The sequence below is a fragment of the Aotus nancymaae genome, unplaced genomic scaffold, assembly GCF_030222135.1.
Source record: "Aotus nancymaae isolate 86718 unplaced genomic scaffold, 86718_ANA_hifiasm-v0.15.2.pri h1tg000019l, whole genome shotgun sequence".
Classification (NCBI taxonomy): Eukaryota; Metazoa; Chordata; class Mammalia; order Primates; family Aotidae; genus Aotus; species Aotus nancymaae.
Genome location: NW_026988431.1, coordinates 52463913 through 52478548, shown reverse-complemented (window position 1 = coordinate 52478548; position 14636 = coordinate 52463913). Strand labels below are relative to the sequence as shown.

The window sequence follows — 14636 nt, the reverse complement described above, 5'->3', positions numbered from 1 at the left end:
ATGTACTATTTTGCCTGCACATATTTCCCACTGTGAAATCTGACCTTATGAGAAACACTTGCTTGTCTCAGGTAACCTACCTCACACAAGGAAGAGGCATTGTTAAGTTAGAGAACTGGTCTCTCAGAGATCCTAAACTCAGTCAGTTGAGAAATATCCTAATATTAACTCTCCAGGACTTGGACCAGCCATGCCTGCTGCTGTCTGTTTCTAACAAAGATACTTTCAATGTTGCCTCAACAGTCCCAATCCAACCAAGGAGTTACTGAACACTCTAGAGCTGATCTTTTGAAATTGTCTAAGTGTTTAATTCATAACTCCACTAGCAAATTAGTATACAAATGAATATGTATTTCTAAGATTTTTCTATTTGGAGTTTTTGATGCATGTTGATACTTTAATGCTTATTTACCAACCATTTAAAACAGCATACTAGTAAAAATAAGTTCAGAAAGACACACAAGTGCAACTTTAAACATCAAGTGCATACTGGCTGATTTTTGAAAATGTCTAAGATTATCAATCATGACTTTCTATTTACATAATCACATCCTATGCAACGAGCAAAAATTGCATTTTTCAATTTTATCGATGTGAGATTCCAAATAGATTTTCCTCTGAAATCCCTTAAATTCAAATTACAGTCCAAAGCAATTCCTCTTATTTGCAGACACACAGAATATGCAAAGCACAGATTACCTCCGTGAATTTCACAAATGCTTTAAAAGCCAAGGAAGCAGTGTTTTCTGCCCCATTACTCCCCAGAAAGCCTAATTACAATTCAGATACTCTACGTGATGAAGGCCAGGCGCAGAGGATGGCAAAAATCCCTTGAATATCCGGAAAGAGGCAACCTGCTGCTTTGGAAGAGGAAGGCCTCCTCTCCCCAAGGATGCCGGCCTCAGAATCAGGCTTTAAATTTTACCTGATACGAGCAGTTCTCCTGATGTACCATCTCAGTGCATCCTAGGGCGCAGACCCCAACGCAGGACTGCTGAGCGAGGCTGCGGAGGGCAGGCGCGGAGCATCCACCGGCGGGCGGAGAGAACGCCCTGGTAAGACAGGGGCTCCCCGCAGATTAAAATGGATGCTGTTTCGCTGATCAACCTGCGCAGTGGCACTGCCTGTGCCGGGAAGCGCGCAGCTAGCTAGCCGAGCTGCTCTCCAGTCCTCCGAAACCAGTGAGGCAGGCTTAGGAACATGGAGCTGGGACCGGGCTGGGGGAGGGGGCGCTCATCACTCGCACAATCAGCCAATTATATTATAGGCACAAAGAAAAGGATCAGTCTGGAGCTGGTGTGACCTTCTGGTGCTTTATGAAGGCAGTTAACTGATGTGGAAACATTCTAGTCCTCATTAACGAGAAAAAGGCCAGCGAGGGAGAGGGAGAGAGACAGACACAAATCAATGTTGCATTTGAACATTTCTAACCTCAGGCATCATCCTTCTTGCCCACTAATGCTGCTTGGCTGGTGCTTATTAAAAAAAAAAAAAAAAAAAAAAGCCTTAAAGATAATTTTGGAACTTTTAACATGCTAAAGGGAGAACAATCTATTCTGATTACCGACAATGAAAGGATATTTTTCTATGTTGAGTTTTTCAAGTGTTTGTCAACTTTATAACCGAAAGGAAGGTCTTTACTCTTTAAAAGGATTATTTTGTAATTCTTTAAATCCCCCACTTATTTTTGGCTCCTAGCTATTTTTAAGTCAAACAGAAATAAGACAGAATAATTGCTGTTACAATTTTTTTAGGGAGAGAGCTTATTAAAATATTAAAGTCACTATAATTTACTGCATGAAAACTAAACTCTTAATTGCAAGTTTTTTTTTTTTTTTTTTTTTTTTACTGTAAGGCTGTGTACATACATTATTACCCAGTGCTGTGACTTGAAAATATGGACACCCGCAATGTAGCACATACAATTCTTGGAACAGACCCACTCTCCCTGAAAGAGAGTAACTGGACTTGCAGACGATAGTCAAAGGAAATACAAGTCAGACAATACATGTTTCTGAGGAAAAACTGGGGCCAATTTCTGAGTGGCTTCAGGGCCACTTTAGGACTTGAGGATATATAAAAAGAAAAAACTGGGCTGCAAATTCTTCAAGCTAATGTAATGAGAAAATTAAGGGGAAAAAGTTAAATAAAATGTTCTTATTTATATTTCTTGGTTGCCACAGGCAATTAGTTTTGTTGTTTCTTAATAAAATAGCCCTGAGCACATAAATGGTATCTAACAAAAATGTGACTGAATTTAAACCATCAAATTAAAAAAACCAATAAGGACATTATTTTTAAGCTATTTTAGTATCTATCTGTCCTATGTCCTATTTACACAGCTGTCTCAAGAACTCTTCCTCTTCCCATTAACCACATAGTTTCACCATGCTACTGACAGAGAAAACATGTACTTTTTTGCGCAAGGAATGGAACTGACATGTTTGACAAGTTTTCATATCAAGCACTCTCTTAAGGAATGGTGGGAGTTTGTGTTAGGAACATTTGGTCATGCACTTCTAATAACTTACCTGTTTTGTGGAATAGAAAAACTGTTTTTTAGAAATATTCTTAAGTTTTACTATTTGAGGTTCAAGCAGGAGCAAAGCCTGCTATCTCAATTTGACTCCATTGACGTACTCACATGCACACTCATTTCAGCCTTCCTAGTGAAGAAAATGAAAAGAGCCACGAAACTCAACTCCTGGTATCCTTACAGGCTCAACTTCAGCACCAGGTTCAAGGAAAAGTACTCTGGAGACTCACCCTGCGGAAGCTCACTGCCCTTGTCCTTCCAATCCAGGAGACAGGTGGGCCACATAACATGTGCAGGACCTTCTAGGCCTGCTCGATGGCTGCACAATGAAAGCTTGATGAATGAAGCAGAAGCCTGGGGGTATGGAATGAGTCTTCTTATATAAATAAGATGAAGAAAAGAAGATGGAAACTTTTCAGGGAAAAGAAACAATAAACAATATACCCCCATCCTAAAACCCCATTCTTCTCTACGGAATAATCCATGCAGTACACAGACTTCTGTGTAGAATGCCTCGCAATACAACCATCTAATGAAGGTTCTGGAATCCTTCTTTTTTTTTTTTTTTTTTTTTTTTTTAAATTCTGGGGTGGACTCTCAGTCTGTTGACCAGGCTGGAGTGACGTGATCAGCTCACTGCAACCTCCGTCTCTTGGGTTCAAGTGATTCTCCTGCCTCAGACTCCTGAGTAGCCAGGACTATAAGCATGCACCACTACACCCAGCTAATTTTTGTATTTTTAGTAGAGATGGGGTTTCACTATGTTGGCCAGGCTGGTTTCAAACTCCTGACCTCAGGTGATCCACCAACCCTGGCCTCCCAAAGTGCTGGAATTACAGGCCTGAGCCACTGTGCCCAGCCAAGGTTCTGGAATTCTAAGTATGAGCAAGGAAGAGCAGGCCAAAGGAAAAAAGGTACCTTCATTTTGCAAGGTAGCAGATAAGATGAAGTGGAAATCTTTTGTTTAATATAAAAAATACTTTCCAAGACAGAACAGCTCTAACTTCAAAGGCTATTAAAACCTTACTCAAGTTACTACCTTGACAATCTATAACCCTAAGACTCAGGAACATGCTTCGAAGCTGTGCAAAGCTTAAAAAGCTGCTTCCTGGACTCCATCTCTTCTGAAAACTGAAGACACTGGGATATATTACATAAGCTCCCAAAGACATTTATCATGTGTTGTTTAAAAAAAAAGTCTAAACATGATTCCACTCTTCACAGTTGCTGTTCCATAAATAGCGGAAGTGACTCAGAGGTGGCTCTAGGGAGAACAGATTTCTGACAATTGTATCCCAAATCCTGTCAAAAAAACTCTCCCAAGGTATAAACAAGATGAAAAAAATGAATATATTAGACAGACTTCTCTTTAGAGTCATTCATTGGAAAGAACTTTGTGTTATAATTTGAAGTATGATTTGCTGGTGCAAAAAATTTTAAACAGAAACCAGCTGTTCCAAGAACACTTAAGCTAGAATAATTTACCAAACTGCAGTAACATTGTTATCTTTAACTACAAAGTATTGATGAACTTTTTATGTGAAGCACAGTCTTTGTAGCACAGAGATGATTTTTTTTTTCTTCTCAGGTCTTCACAGCTTCCCTTCCCATAAAAAGTATTGAGTTTCAAATTTAGATGGGACCTCAAGAGATCATTTAACCTAACACTGTTATTTTTCAGAAATGGAAACCGGGGCCTGAGAAAGTTGTGGCATGCCCAACAACAAAAAGGCATCAAAGCAAGGAAAACAAAGAAACAAACATGATTTTCTAGGTTCATACCAAATGAATGTGTCCTATAGAAAACAATGTTCCTATGATCTGGATGTCTGTGTCCTCAAACTCCACATGTTGAAACCTAATCACCAATACGATGGTATTAAAAGGTGGGGCCACTGGGAGGTAATTAGGTCATGAGGGGGAGGCCCTCATAAATGGGATTCATGCCCTTTTTAAAAGAGGCCCAGGAGAGCTGCCTTGCCCCCTCTGCTGTGTGAGAACACAGTGAGAAGATGCCATTGCCATCTATAAATCAGGAAACGGGACCTCATGAGACACCAAATCCGCTGGTGCCTTAATCTTGGACTTCTCAGTCTTTGGAACTCTAAGAAATACATTTCTGTTGTTTATAAGTTACCCAGTTTATGATATTTTGTTATAGCAGCCCTAACAGAGTAAGACGAATACTAGATCAGGACTCACTAGACTTGGAGAAATAAACCCCTTTTGACTAAGCCAAATGAGGCTGCCCTTGAAATCAAAATCTATCATAAAGTAGGAGTGAGATTGCAGTGTGAGTCTGCCTAAATCTCAATTCAAGGCATGTTTTAAGGGAAGAAAAATGTGATTATTTCCTTATTAAAACATTGTTTCTGCTACCATACAAACTACTGTGTCTTTAAATTCAGAAAAGCATTTTTTTCCAATGTGGCAATTAACAACAACAGAATGAAAGGGAGTTTTGGACAATAAATATAATAGTAAAAGGTTACATCCTTAGGCCATCTGAGCATACAGTTTTCAAAGTCAATAACTTGGGTCAGGAACTGACCTAGAAGAGGCATAGGAAACTTTCTGGCATAAGCTGTGTGAGGTGATTAAATGTTTGGCTACACAGGTGTCTATATCTGTCAGTAACATTGAATAAAACATTACAGGATGTGCATTTCTTTGTACATAAAATTTATCCTGAAAGAATAAACAAGGATAAACATGAACTCAAGTTGATGATATGCAGGCTAAAGCATTTAAAGCACTTACTGATGTCTGCATCAAGTAAATGAGAGGAACTGATGGATGGGTAGACGGACAGCTCAGTGGAAAGCTGTGACAGAGCAAGTTCATTAAACATCAATTGTAGAATCTAAGTGGTGCAGCAATGGGTATTTGTGGAAAGAAGTCCACTTGAAAGTCAACTCTTGCACTTAACGCAAACGGCTTATGCCAGAAAGTTCCCTGTGCCCCTTCCAGGTCAGTTCCTGACCCCAGTTACTCACTTTTGAAACTGTATTCTCAGATGGCCTAGGATATGACTTTTTAGCACTATATTTATTGCCCAAAAATCCTTTCCACTCTGTTCTTACTATGTTACTGTTCTGTTCACAATGAAATGTTAGAAAAAATGAAGTATTGGGGGTGGGAAAGATGAGCAGGGAAGTCACCATCTTAAGTAATAACTTTTAAGCTTTTCCTTAGGAAATTAGGGAAAGCAAGTAGACATACAGCTTAAGTGGCAGGGCAATTAAAGAAAAGGATTGGTGAGAACAATTAATGCCATGGACATCAGGGAAACTAGGTCCTTGAATACCTCACCCAAAGGAGAATTACTTGTCACTACAGATTGAGTAAACCTTATCCACAATGCTTGGGAGCAGAAATGTCCTGAATTTCGGAATATCTGCATATACATCATGAAATACTTTGGGGATGGGACCCAGGTCTAAACACGAGATTCATTTTTGTTTCATATGCGCCTCATACACATAAGCTGAAGGTAATTTTATACAATCTTTCAAAATAATTTTGTACATGAAACAAAGTTTTGACTTCATTTTGACTGCAACCTGTCAGATGAGGTCAGGTGTGGAATTTTCCACTCGTAGCATCATGTTGGCACTCAAAAAGTTTGGGACTATGGAGCATTTCAGATTTCAGATATTTGGGTTGGGGAATGCTCAACCTGTATTGTTGCCACCAACAAAACAGGCATCATCTACCGACAATAAACCTTTGAAAATGCTTCACAGAAACACAAAGGGTTTTCCTCCACATCTCCCTTGATTTTTGTAGTTGAAACAAACTTCTATCATATGCCACGTGAGGTAGTGTTTCTGCTCTCAAGAAGTTTGGTAAGAGAAATAAGGCAGTACACAAATGACTATATATGATGAAGATGAGTTAAATGCCTCCAAATATTTTGTTTGCTCACTAGAAATTCAAGAGGCGTACACTTAGCTAGAGTGAACCCAGAGACTGCAATAATCTTGTTCATTTGGTTATTCACTTCTTTAATGTCTGTCTTTTGTAGATCTAGATTAATGTAAATTTCCTTAGAACTTGGATCTTGGTTGGTTTACTCAGTGCTATATCCCCAATGTCTGAAATAGTACCTGGTTCTCAATAAATATTTTGAAACAATTGAATAAATGAATATGACCTTCAGAGAGCTATCACATTTCTCTTTGCCTTAGTTTCCTCATCTAGAAACTAAGAATGTTTATTCCTTGCTCACTGGGTTGGTAACATGATGAAATGGGAGTAACGTAAAACAGCTCTTAAGTACTCAGGAAAGGAACAGAAATGGATGTTTTCCTCTCCTAATTAAGAACAACATCAACTGTCCAAGGAATGGAGTCCTGTGGAGGATAGAGGAGATCATGGGACTGGAAGGGCAAAGACAGAGAGATACATCCCAAGACACCGAAAAAGGAACTGATGGCACTTAGGCAGTGATCTACGTGGGGGAGTGAGGAAGATAAGGAATTGTGAGGTTTTGAGACCATTACTGGAGTAACAACAGTGCTGTGAAAAGAAACAGGAAAGTTAGGAGAAGGAACTGATTCTGAGGGGGTTGGGGTGCAGTAAGGAGGTTTAAATTTTCATCATAAAATTTGCAGTTGAAGGTGTAAGACACAGCTGGGGCTCAAGAGAGATCAGGCCGACAGGTAGAATTTGGTGGTCTTTTGCACAGAGAGGTCTGTGGAAGCTGTAAAAATGAATTAGATTAAGGGAGAGATTGTAGAGGCAAAACTAGAGAGAAACACAGGTATCACTGTGGAAGGCACAATAATGCCTCTGTGTCTCCTGGGCCAACTGTCTACAACCTAATCCCCAAGTGGCAAAGTAAAGTTATGATTAGCCAGCTGCCTCTGAGATGGCGAAAGTAGCCTGGTTATCCAGATGAGCTCAACGTAATAATCACAAGGGTCTTATAAAGTAAAAGCCATGGAGGCGTAAGAGGAAGAACCAGAGAGATGGCAGCATGAGAAAGGCTTGGTCCAATGTTGTTGGCTTTGAAGACGGAAGAAGAGGCCACAAGCCAAGGAAGGTGGGCTGTCCCTAGAAGATGGAAAAGGCCAGGAAACGGATTTTCTCTAGAGCCTCCAGAAAGAATGCAGCTCAGCGGACACCTTGATTTTAGTCCAGTGAGACCCATTTAGGACTTCTGACTTTTGGTATTACGATATCAATAAATTTGTGTTGATTTAAGCCACTAAATTTGGGATACTTTGTTATAGCAGAAATAGAAAAACTAACATAGCACTCACCTCCTTATCCAAGGTGAATACATTCCAAGACCCATAGTGGACGTCTGAAATTGAAGATAGTACTGAACCTTATATATACTATGTTTTTTCCCATACATACATATCTGTGATAAAGTTTAATTTATAAATTAGCGCAGTAAGAGATTAACAGCAATAATAACAAAATAGAACAATTATAACTATATACTGTAGTAACAGTCATGTGAATGTGGTCTCTCTCTCAAAATAGCTTAATATTTTCAGACCACAGTTGACCGATAGTAACTGAAGCTAAGGAAAATGAGACCTCAGATAAGGGAAGCCCACATTTAGAGGGCAAGGGGATGCAAAGGAGACATGGTCAACGAAGTGAGAGGAAAATGAAAACTAACACAGTGAGGAGTCAAGAAAAGAGAGGGGAGGCTGACAGAGCCCAGTTTCTTCAAATACTGCAGGGAAGTGGAGGGGAAAACGATCAGAAGCCATTAGTTTGGACTATTAGAAAGTCATGAGTTATGCTGAGGGAATAATTTCAGTAGTTGTGTGTTAGGGGTGGAAGCTGGGTGGTTGTGGCTAAGAAGTTGAGGGACTGAGTTGAGAGTTTGTGAACAAGTTTGTTAATAAATCAGAGCATTAGGGTGGTAGCTTGGAGAGGCTGCTGATGTAGCTGATGTTTAAGATCTGGGAGAACCGAATGTCTAGGTGGACAGCAGGAAAGGAGCCAGCAAAGGGAGAAATTGATGATGGTGAATAGAAAATAAGGGCCAGGTGCTGGAAGAACTGGGTCAGGAGCGTCTGGCAGGCATTCATTCAGTCTTGGAACTGAAGATATGGTGAGTAAAGTTACAAAGAAATGTTGAATAAAGAGAAAGTTGTGGTGGTGATGGGGGAAGATACAGGAGCACAGATGGCTGGGCGGCCTTGATCTGGTCCCTAAAGCTGCTTGGTTTGAGCCGTTGCAGGTTAAAACCCTTAGGGCAGGTAGGCTGGCTGAGATGGAATCAGAGGCTGCACCAGTAAGGAGAAAGTATTTCCAAGAGATTTTGTAGGGGCTTTGTTGTATTATTTAGAGTAGTCAGTTCTGCTACAGAAGAACAAGAGGAAGAAGATGGATGAAACTCATAAATGTGTGTTAAGTACAAATAATGACTGTGTAGTAGCTTATAAGACACAGGTGAAATGTATGTGTTAGATTTAGATAATGAGTAAGTAGGTAGACATATAGTCGTTCACCCTTATCCATCGTTTTGCTTCTCAAGGCTTTAATTACCTGTAGTCAATCATGGTTTGAAAATATTAAATGGAAAATTCCAGAAACAAGCAATTCATAAGTTTTAAATTCTGTGGCATTCTTCTAATGAATTCTCATGCCATCCATCCCAGGATGTGAATCCTCTCTTTGTCCAGCATATCCATGCTGTGGACACTCTACACCCCTGAGTCACTAAGTAGCTGGCTCAGTATCAGCTTGACAGTCTTGGTATCATAATGCTTGTATTCAAGTAACCCTTACTTTACTTAATAATGATCTCAAAGTGCAAGAGCTGTGATGCTGGCATATTGTTATATTGTTCTATTTTATGATTAGTTATTATTGTGAATCTTTTGCTGTGCCTAATTTATAAATTAAACTTTATAATAGGTATGTATAGGAAAAAAACATGATATATTGGATTTGGGACCATCCACGGTTTCAGGCATCCTCCGACAGTCCTGGAAAGTATCCCTGGCAGGCCAAGGGGGAGACTACTGTAGTCAGAAATGATGAGGTGTGTTAAATATCAGTAACTAAGTTAGTTAACAGATTTGTTAGGCCTAGATCAAGTGTGTAGGTGCCAAGCATAGAAAGGGACAAAATGCCTCGTAATACTCATGACACACTAAATAACCTGAGGCATGTGAGGACCTCATTCATTAGATCTTATGCTGGTTTCCCATTGGTGACACCCATTCTGGTCCTATGTGTCCTCTGCCTAAGAAATGTAAACACAGGCCCGGCACGGTGGCTCATGCCTGTAATCCCAGCACTTGGGGAGGCTGAGGCGGGTGGATGATGAGGTCAAGAGATCGAGACCATCCTGGTCAATATGGTGAAACCCCGTCTCTACTAAAAATATAAAAATTAGCTGGGCATGGTGGCGCACACCTGTAGTCCCAGCTACTCAGGAGACTGAGGCAGGAGAACTGCTTGAACCCGCAAGGAGGAGGCTGCAGTGAGCCAAGACCATGCCATTGCACTCCACCCTGGGCAACAAGAGCAAAACTCCGTCTTAAAAAAAAAAAAGACAAAAGAAATGTAAATGCAATCCTCAGCTTCTCATCAAGCTAAGAGGCAAGCTACAGAGAAAGCCAGAAGGAATTGCCTCTGTCTCTTACAAGCAAGTTGTGTGTCATTGGCAGATATCTTGTGTCTAAGTGGAATGGGAATCCTTTCTTAAACCTCAATTGTGGCTCATAACCATATTCTCAATAGGAAAGGCTGTTGTGGCAGAGAGGCTGGACATGTAAATATTGCATAACTCACATTTATTAAGAGTAAAATATTGCATAACTCAAAGTCCCTCCACACTCCTGTGCCATATCCTAAGTATGTCAGCCCATCCCATCTCTTTCCATTGCTTCTTGCTTTGCATTTTAAATAGAGGTAATGAACTGTGAGATCTGAACATCTTAATTTGGCCTGTGACTTCTGGGATAGAATGTCTGGTAGTGCACTTGCAGCTACTATTGCATCAAGGTCATTGCCCATACTACAGAAGACCCAGAAAAGGACAGTTGGGGTCAGGATACTTCTCCATTTCTAGCAATACTCTGAGGCCCAAAAACAGAAAGTGAGGGAAGAATAAAAATGAGATAGGTTATAACTTTTTATAATATTTTAAAATCCTTATAATTATAAATAAGAAATTTACCTGAGAGTCTTATAGCCTATGTAAATTAATTTACTCAGAAGTTCAGACTATTCTGACCCTGGTTATTCTCATGTTTGTTATTTCACATTATATGAAAACATAGTTTCCTGAGCAAATTATTAGTGTGAATCAGTAATTGTCACTTTTTCTTCTATTTTCTTAAATACTAGAATTTGCTTTTAAAATGAAAATCAATATGAAAACCAATGTGCAAAACAATCAAATGTTTTTAGCAGGATAAAATTATTCTGAGTTCAAATCTATATTTGTGTCTCTCAATGAGAACATGACGCTGTTTTGTGATACAAAAACAACAGAAGCAGAATTGATAGATGTCAGTTACAATCTTATTCCAGATGTAGCTTTACGTTTAGTTCTATGTAAAGCCGCATCTGGAATAAGATTTTGTTTGGCTGTGTCACATCAAAAGAATCCTGTTTCACACAAATAAGTAGTTGTAAATGGTAATGGTTCTTTTTAATGGATTATGCTGCAATCTCTGAATATTCTTCATTAAATATATCCAGAAGCTTAAAAGCAAAGTAGCAGGAAATTTATTCAAAATTGACTTGCTAACAATATATAGCAATTGCTCATATTTCTGATTATAAACAAGATAAGACAGGGTACCCAAACTTACAATAGGCCATTAATCTATAACAGGACCTTCTCATTTGATATATTGGGTATTTGCTTGTCATTGCACAACTGACTATTAGGCTTGATGAGAGACTGTGCCAAACAGATGTGCCTGACCCTAACCTGGCACGGAACCAAGCTGGGTCTCTGGACAACTTGTGTAATTTTATTGCTTAGGCATGCACAGGCATGAATTTTTAAGAAAGGCCATGAGCTGTATGAGCTACCACCTCTATGGTCAGTGACACATATTTATAAGTTCATTGATTTTGAGGACTGTGAAAGACTACTTCTCCTGGCAAAATAAATTCAATATGCTGATGTTGAAAAAGGGGGTTGAGAGAAATATTTTGCACAGATCATGAGGGAATTATATGAAAACAGTTTGGGTTGAAGAGTTATATTCTTCTTACCACAGCTTTACAGGACTTTTCTCCAAAGTTCCATAGACTATCTCATTTGTAGTTGTATTCTGAATTATGTTCACATTTCAGAACTATTTAATATCCAGTTTGATTTTTTTTTTCTGGGATTGGGGATAAGGTGTTTAGCTGCTCATGTAATAGGTACAAATTAGTCTCTAAAAATACCTCCAGCAACCCTGGGTTTCTACAGACACAGTTTGAAACATAATGCATTAGACAGTGCTATAGCAGGCAGCCTCCCTTTGCCTCTAGAATAATGAGATAGTTTTATATTTCAATAGAATCTGCCAGAATATTTGTTAATTATATACAATCCTATTCTTTTCCCCATAGTATTTTCTGCCCAGCACTGACTGAAATTCACATGCTGTAGAAAAACAGCAGCTGACGCATCGGTAAATTTGGGTGAAGTCTACGTGGTTTCTGTCCCAAATTCATGTCAACATTTAAGGACCATCTCTTTTAGTCTCTGTTTTCCAGCATTTGGAGTCAGAGAAAGCAGTGGCAGAAAAAGTGAAAAGTAATATAAATTTGCCAGGGCTAAGGCAAGACTTTCCAAATAAAAATAAGTTGGGTTGTCAAGAAGAGCTAAACCCAAATTAACACAAAGTTTGTGTGCATACGTGCATGCGTGTACGTGTGCAGGGGAAGAAGGGTCATGCTTCCCCTTTATCCTTCCGGGTTTCTTAGTGGCACAGATAGCCTTGCCCACCAATATACATGCATTTTGCTAAAGCAATACATGTAATCTCTGACAATAAAAAAGATTTTCAATGCTCCAAGACGACAGTGGTTGATTAAAACCAGGTTAATAGAGTATTGAGGAAGGGAACTGACCCTGATGCTGAAGAAAGGTGCCCTCTAGTGGACTATTGTGTTTTTTAATCTGTTCGAAATAGGAATAGGATTATGAAACAAAAACAATGTTAAAGGTACGATACATTGTCTTATGAACATTTCAATAATACCTTTAATAACTGTAATATGGACATATAAGTCTTCAGCTACATTAGTAAAAACTATATATATATAAATGTTACACTAATGCCAATTCATCCAAAGTTACAATCTAGGCCATCTTTGATGGCTCTGGAGTTGATAAAACTTTGGATCAAATCGAAGATCTGGTTCTGGGCTTTACTGCACTTCTTATTAGGTGTGTTTCCTTGGGCTACTGCTTCATAGCTGTCAGCCTCTATTTCCTAATCTACAATATGAATTGAGTTATAAACTGCCCCAGTCCCCCCACTTTCAGGCTGTCAGATGGCTGTCTTTTTATATCAATTTCATTTTATATCATGAGTTTTCCACATCAGCAAGACAAAATAATAGCACAGTAATATATCATATACGGCATTGGGTGAGTCAACAAAAAAATTAGATTTCAACTGAAGGTCTTACAGAAATTTAATGACAGTAAAGGTGATTTTTTTTTTCTTTTTACATTGATCATGGACATTTCAAAAACTAAACACACTAGATCACTAGTTCATTATGAAAACTGAATTTACTATGAAAATCAGAGTTACTATTTTCAAAAAATTATTTCCAGAGTTACTATTTTAAAAAAATATTTCACTGGATAAAGTAGAATAGTAACAAAGAGAAACAATTTACATAGCATATCTTTTCTAAAAATGTATTTTCCTAGTACATCACTGAACACAGAAGAGAAACATAAAATTTATGAATAAACTGTTAACATCATCTCTAAAGCAGCTATTAAATTTGTCAATGGTCCCTAAACTTCTTTCCTTTTTATATACAGAGGTAGTGTTGAAATGCTATTACTATTAGTTATAATGGAATTTTGTACATAAGCGTTTCCTTAGGTCTGTTCTCTGACCAGTTTTTCTAGGGCCAGTTAAGCAGCAACATGTTTTTACATCCTTTCTCATTCTCCTTCTCTCAGAAGAGATATTAAAATGATTTTAGTCATTTGAATAGTAGAACAAACACTGTTCTAAAAAGTTTTCTGGGGCCGGGCGCGGTGGCTAAAGCCTGTAATCCCAGCACTTTGGGAGGCAGAGGCGGGTGAATCACGAGGTCAAGAGATGGAGACCATCCCGGTCAACATGGTGAAACCCCGTCTCTACTAAACATACAAAAAATTAGCTGGGTACGGTGGCACGTGCCTGTAATCCCAGCTACTCAGGAGGCTGAGTCAGGAGAATTGCCTGAACCCAGGAGGCGGAGGTTGCGGTGAGCTGAGATAGCGCCATTGCACTCCAGCCTGGGTAACAAGAGCAAAACTCCGTCTCAAAAAAAAAAAAAAAGAGTTTTCTGAAGTATAATAAAAGTGCCAGGAAAACATTGATAATGAGCTACTTAATTTGCTTTATCTTAAAGCTATCAGGAAAGTTTCTCATCTTTTAGAAGCAAATTATTTCAGAATTATAAAGGTACTAATTAGGAAATTATGCTACTCCCAACACATGACAACAGGTAAATTCATTCTCAATGAGAAGGGTTAAAATCAGTCACAGATGATGCATATGCAGTCAAATTAATCTGCACATCAATCCCAACTCTTCTCAAACCCCCTAATTTAAACCAGTTTTCCTTGGTAAATAGCAAAGAGAGCCTCTTTGAGACACATAAGTTGGGTCCACAAAATGTTCACTTGCTGAAAGTACTGGGGCTTTTGTATTATTTACTAAGAATGTCAAGACAAAAATGAGCAGTCCTTTCGAGTTTCAGCATCTTACAGCTAAACCTACCTATCTCATTCCGACATCTCTCTTCTCCCCTTATCTGAGACGATGCTAAGAGACTTTAGGGTCGGTTTGTTTTCACTCTTGACATTCAATCGAATTTTTTAAATTTCGGGAAATGAACACATCCACCATGCCCAAACACCCACACTTGCTCTCTTCCT

General features: G+C 38.9%; 1 protein-coding gene across 5 annotated transcripts in view; it reads right to left on the bottom strand.

Moving 5' to 3' along the window:
* Window positions 1-14636, bottom strand: part of SCHIP1 (schwannomin interacting protein 1) — a 574152-nt gene that overhangs the window by 56827 nt on the left and 502689 nt on the right. Inside the window, exon 1 of one of the 5 annotated variants that reach the window (XM_012447347.2) lies at window positions 926-1181. The exons of the other annotated variants lie outside the window; for them this stretch is intronic. Coding sequence (XP_012302770.1) covers window positions 926-955 — 30 coding nt within the window. The 5' untranslated portion in view covers window positions 956-1181. Of the gene's footprint in view, window positions 1-925; window positions 1182-14636 lie in introns of those variants that run through there. 5 annotated transcript variants of the gene reach the window in all.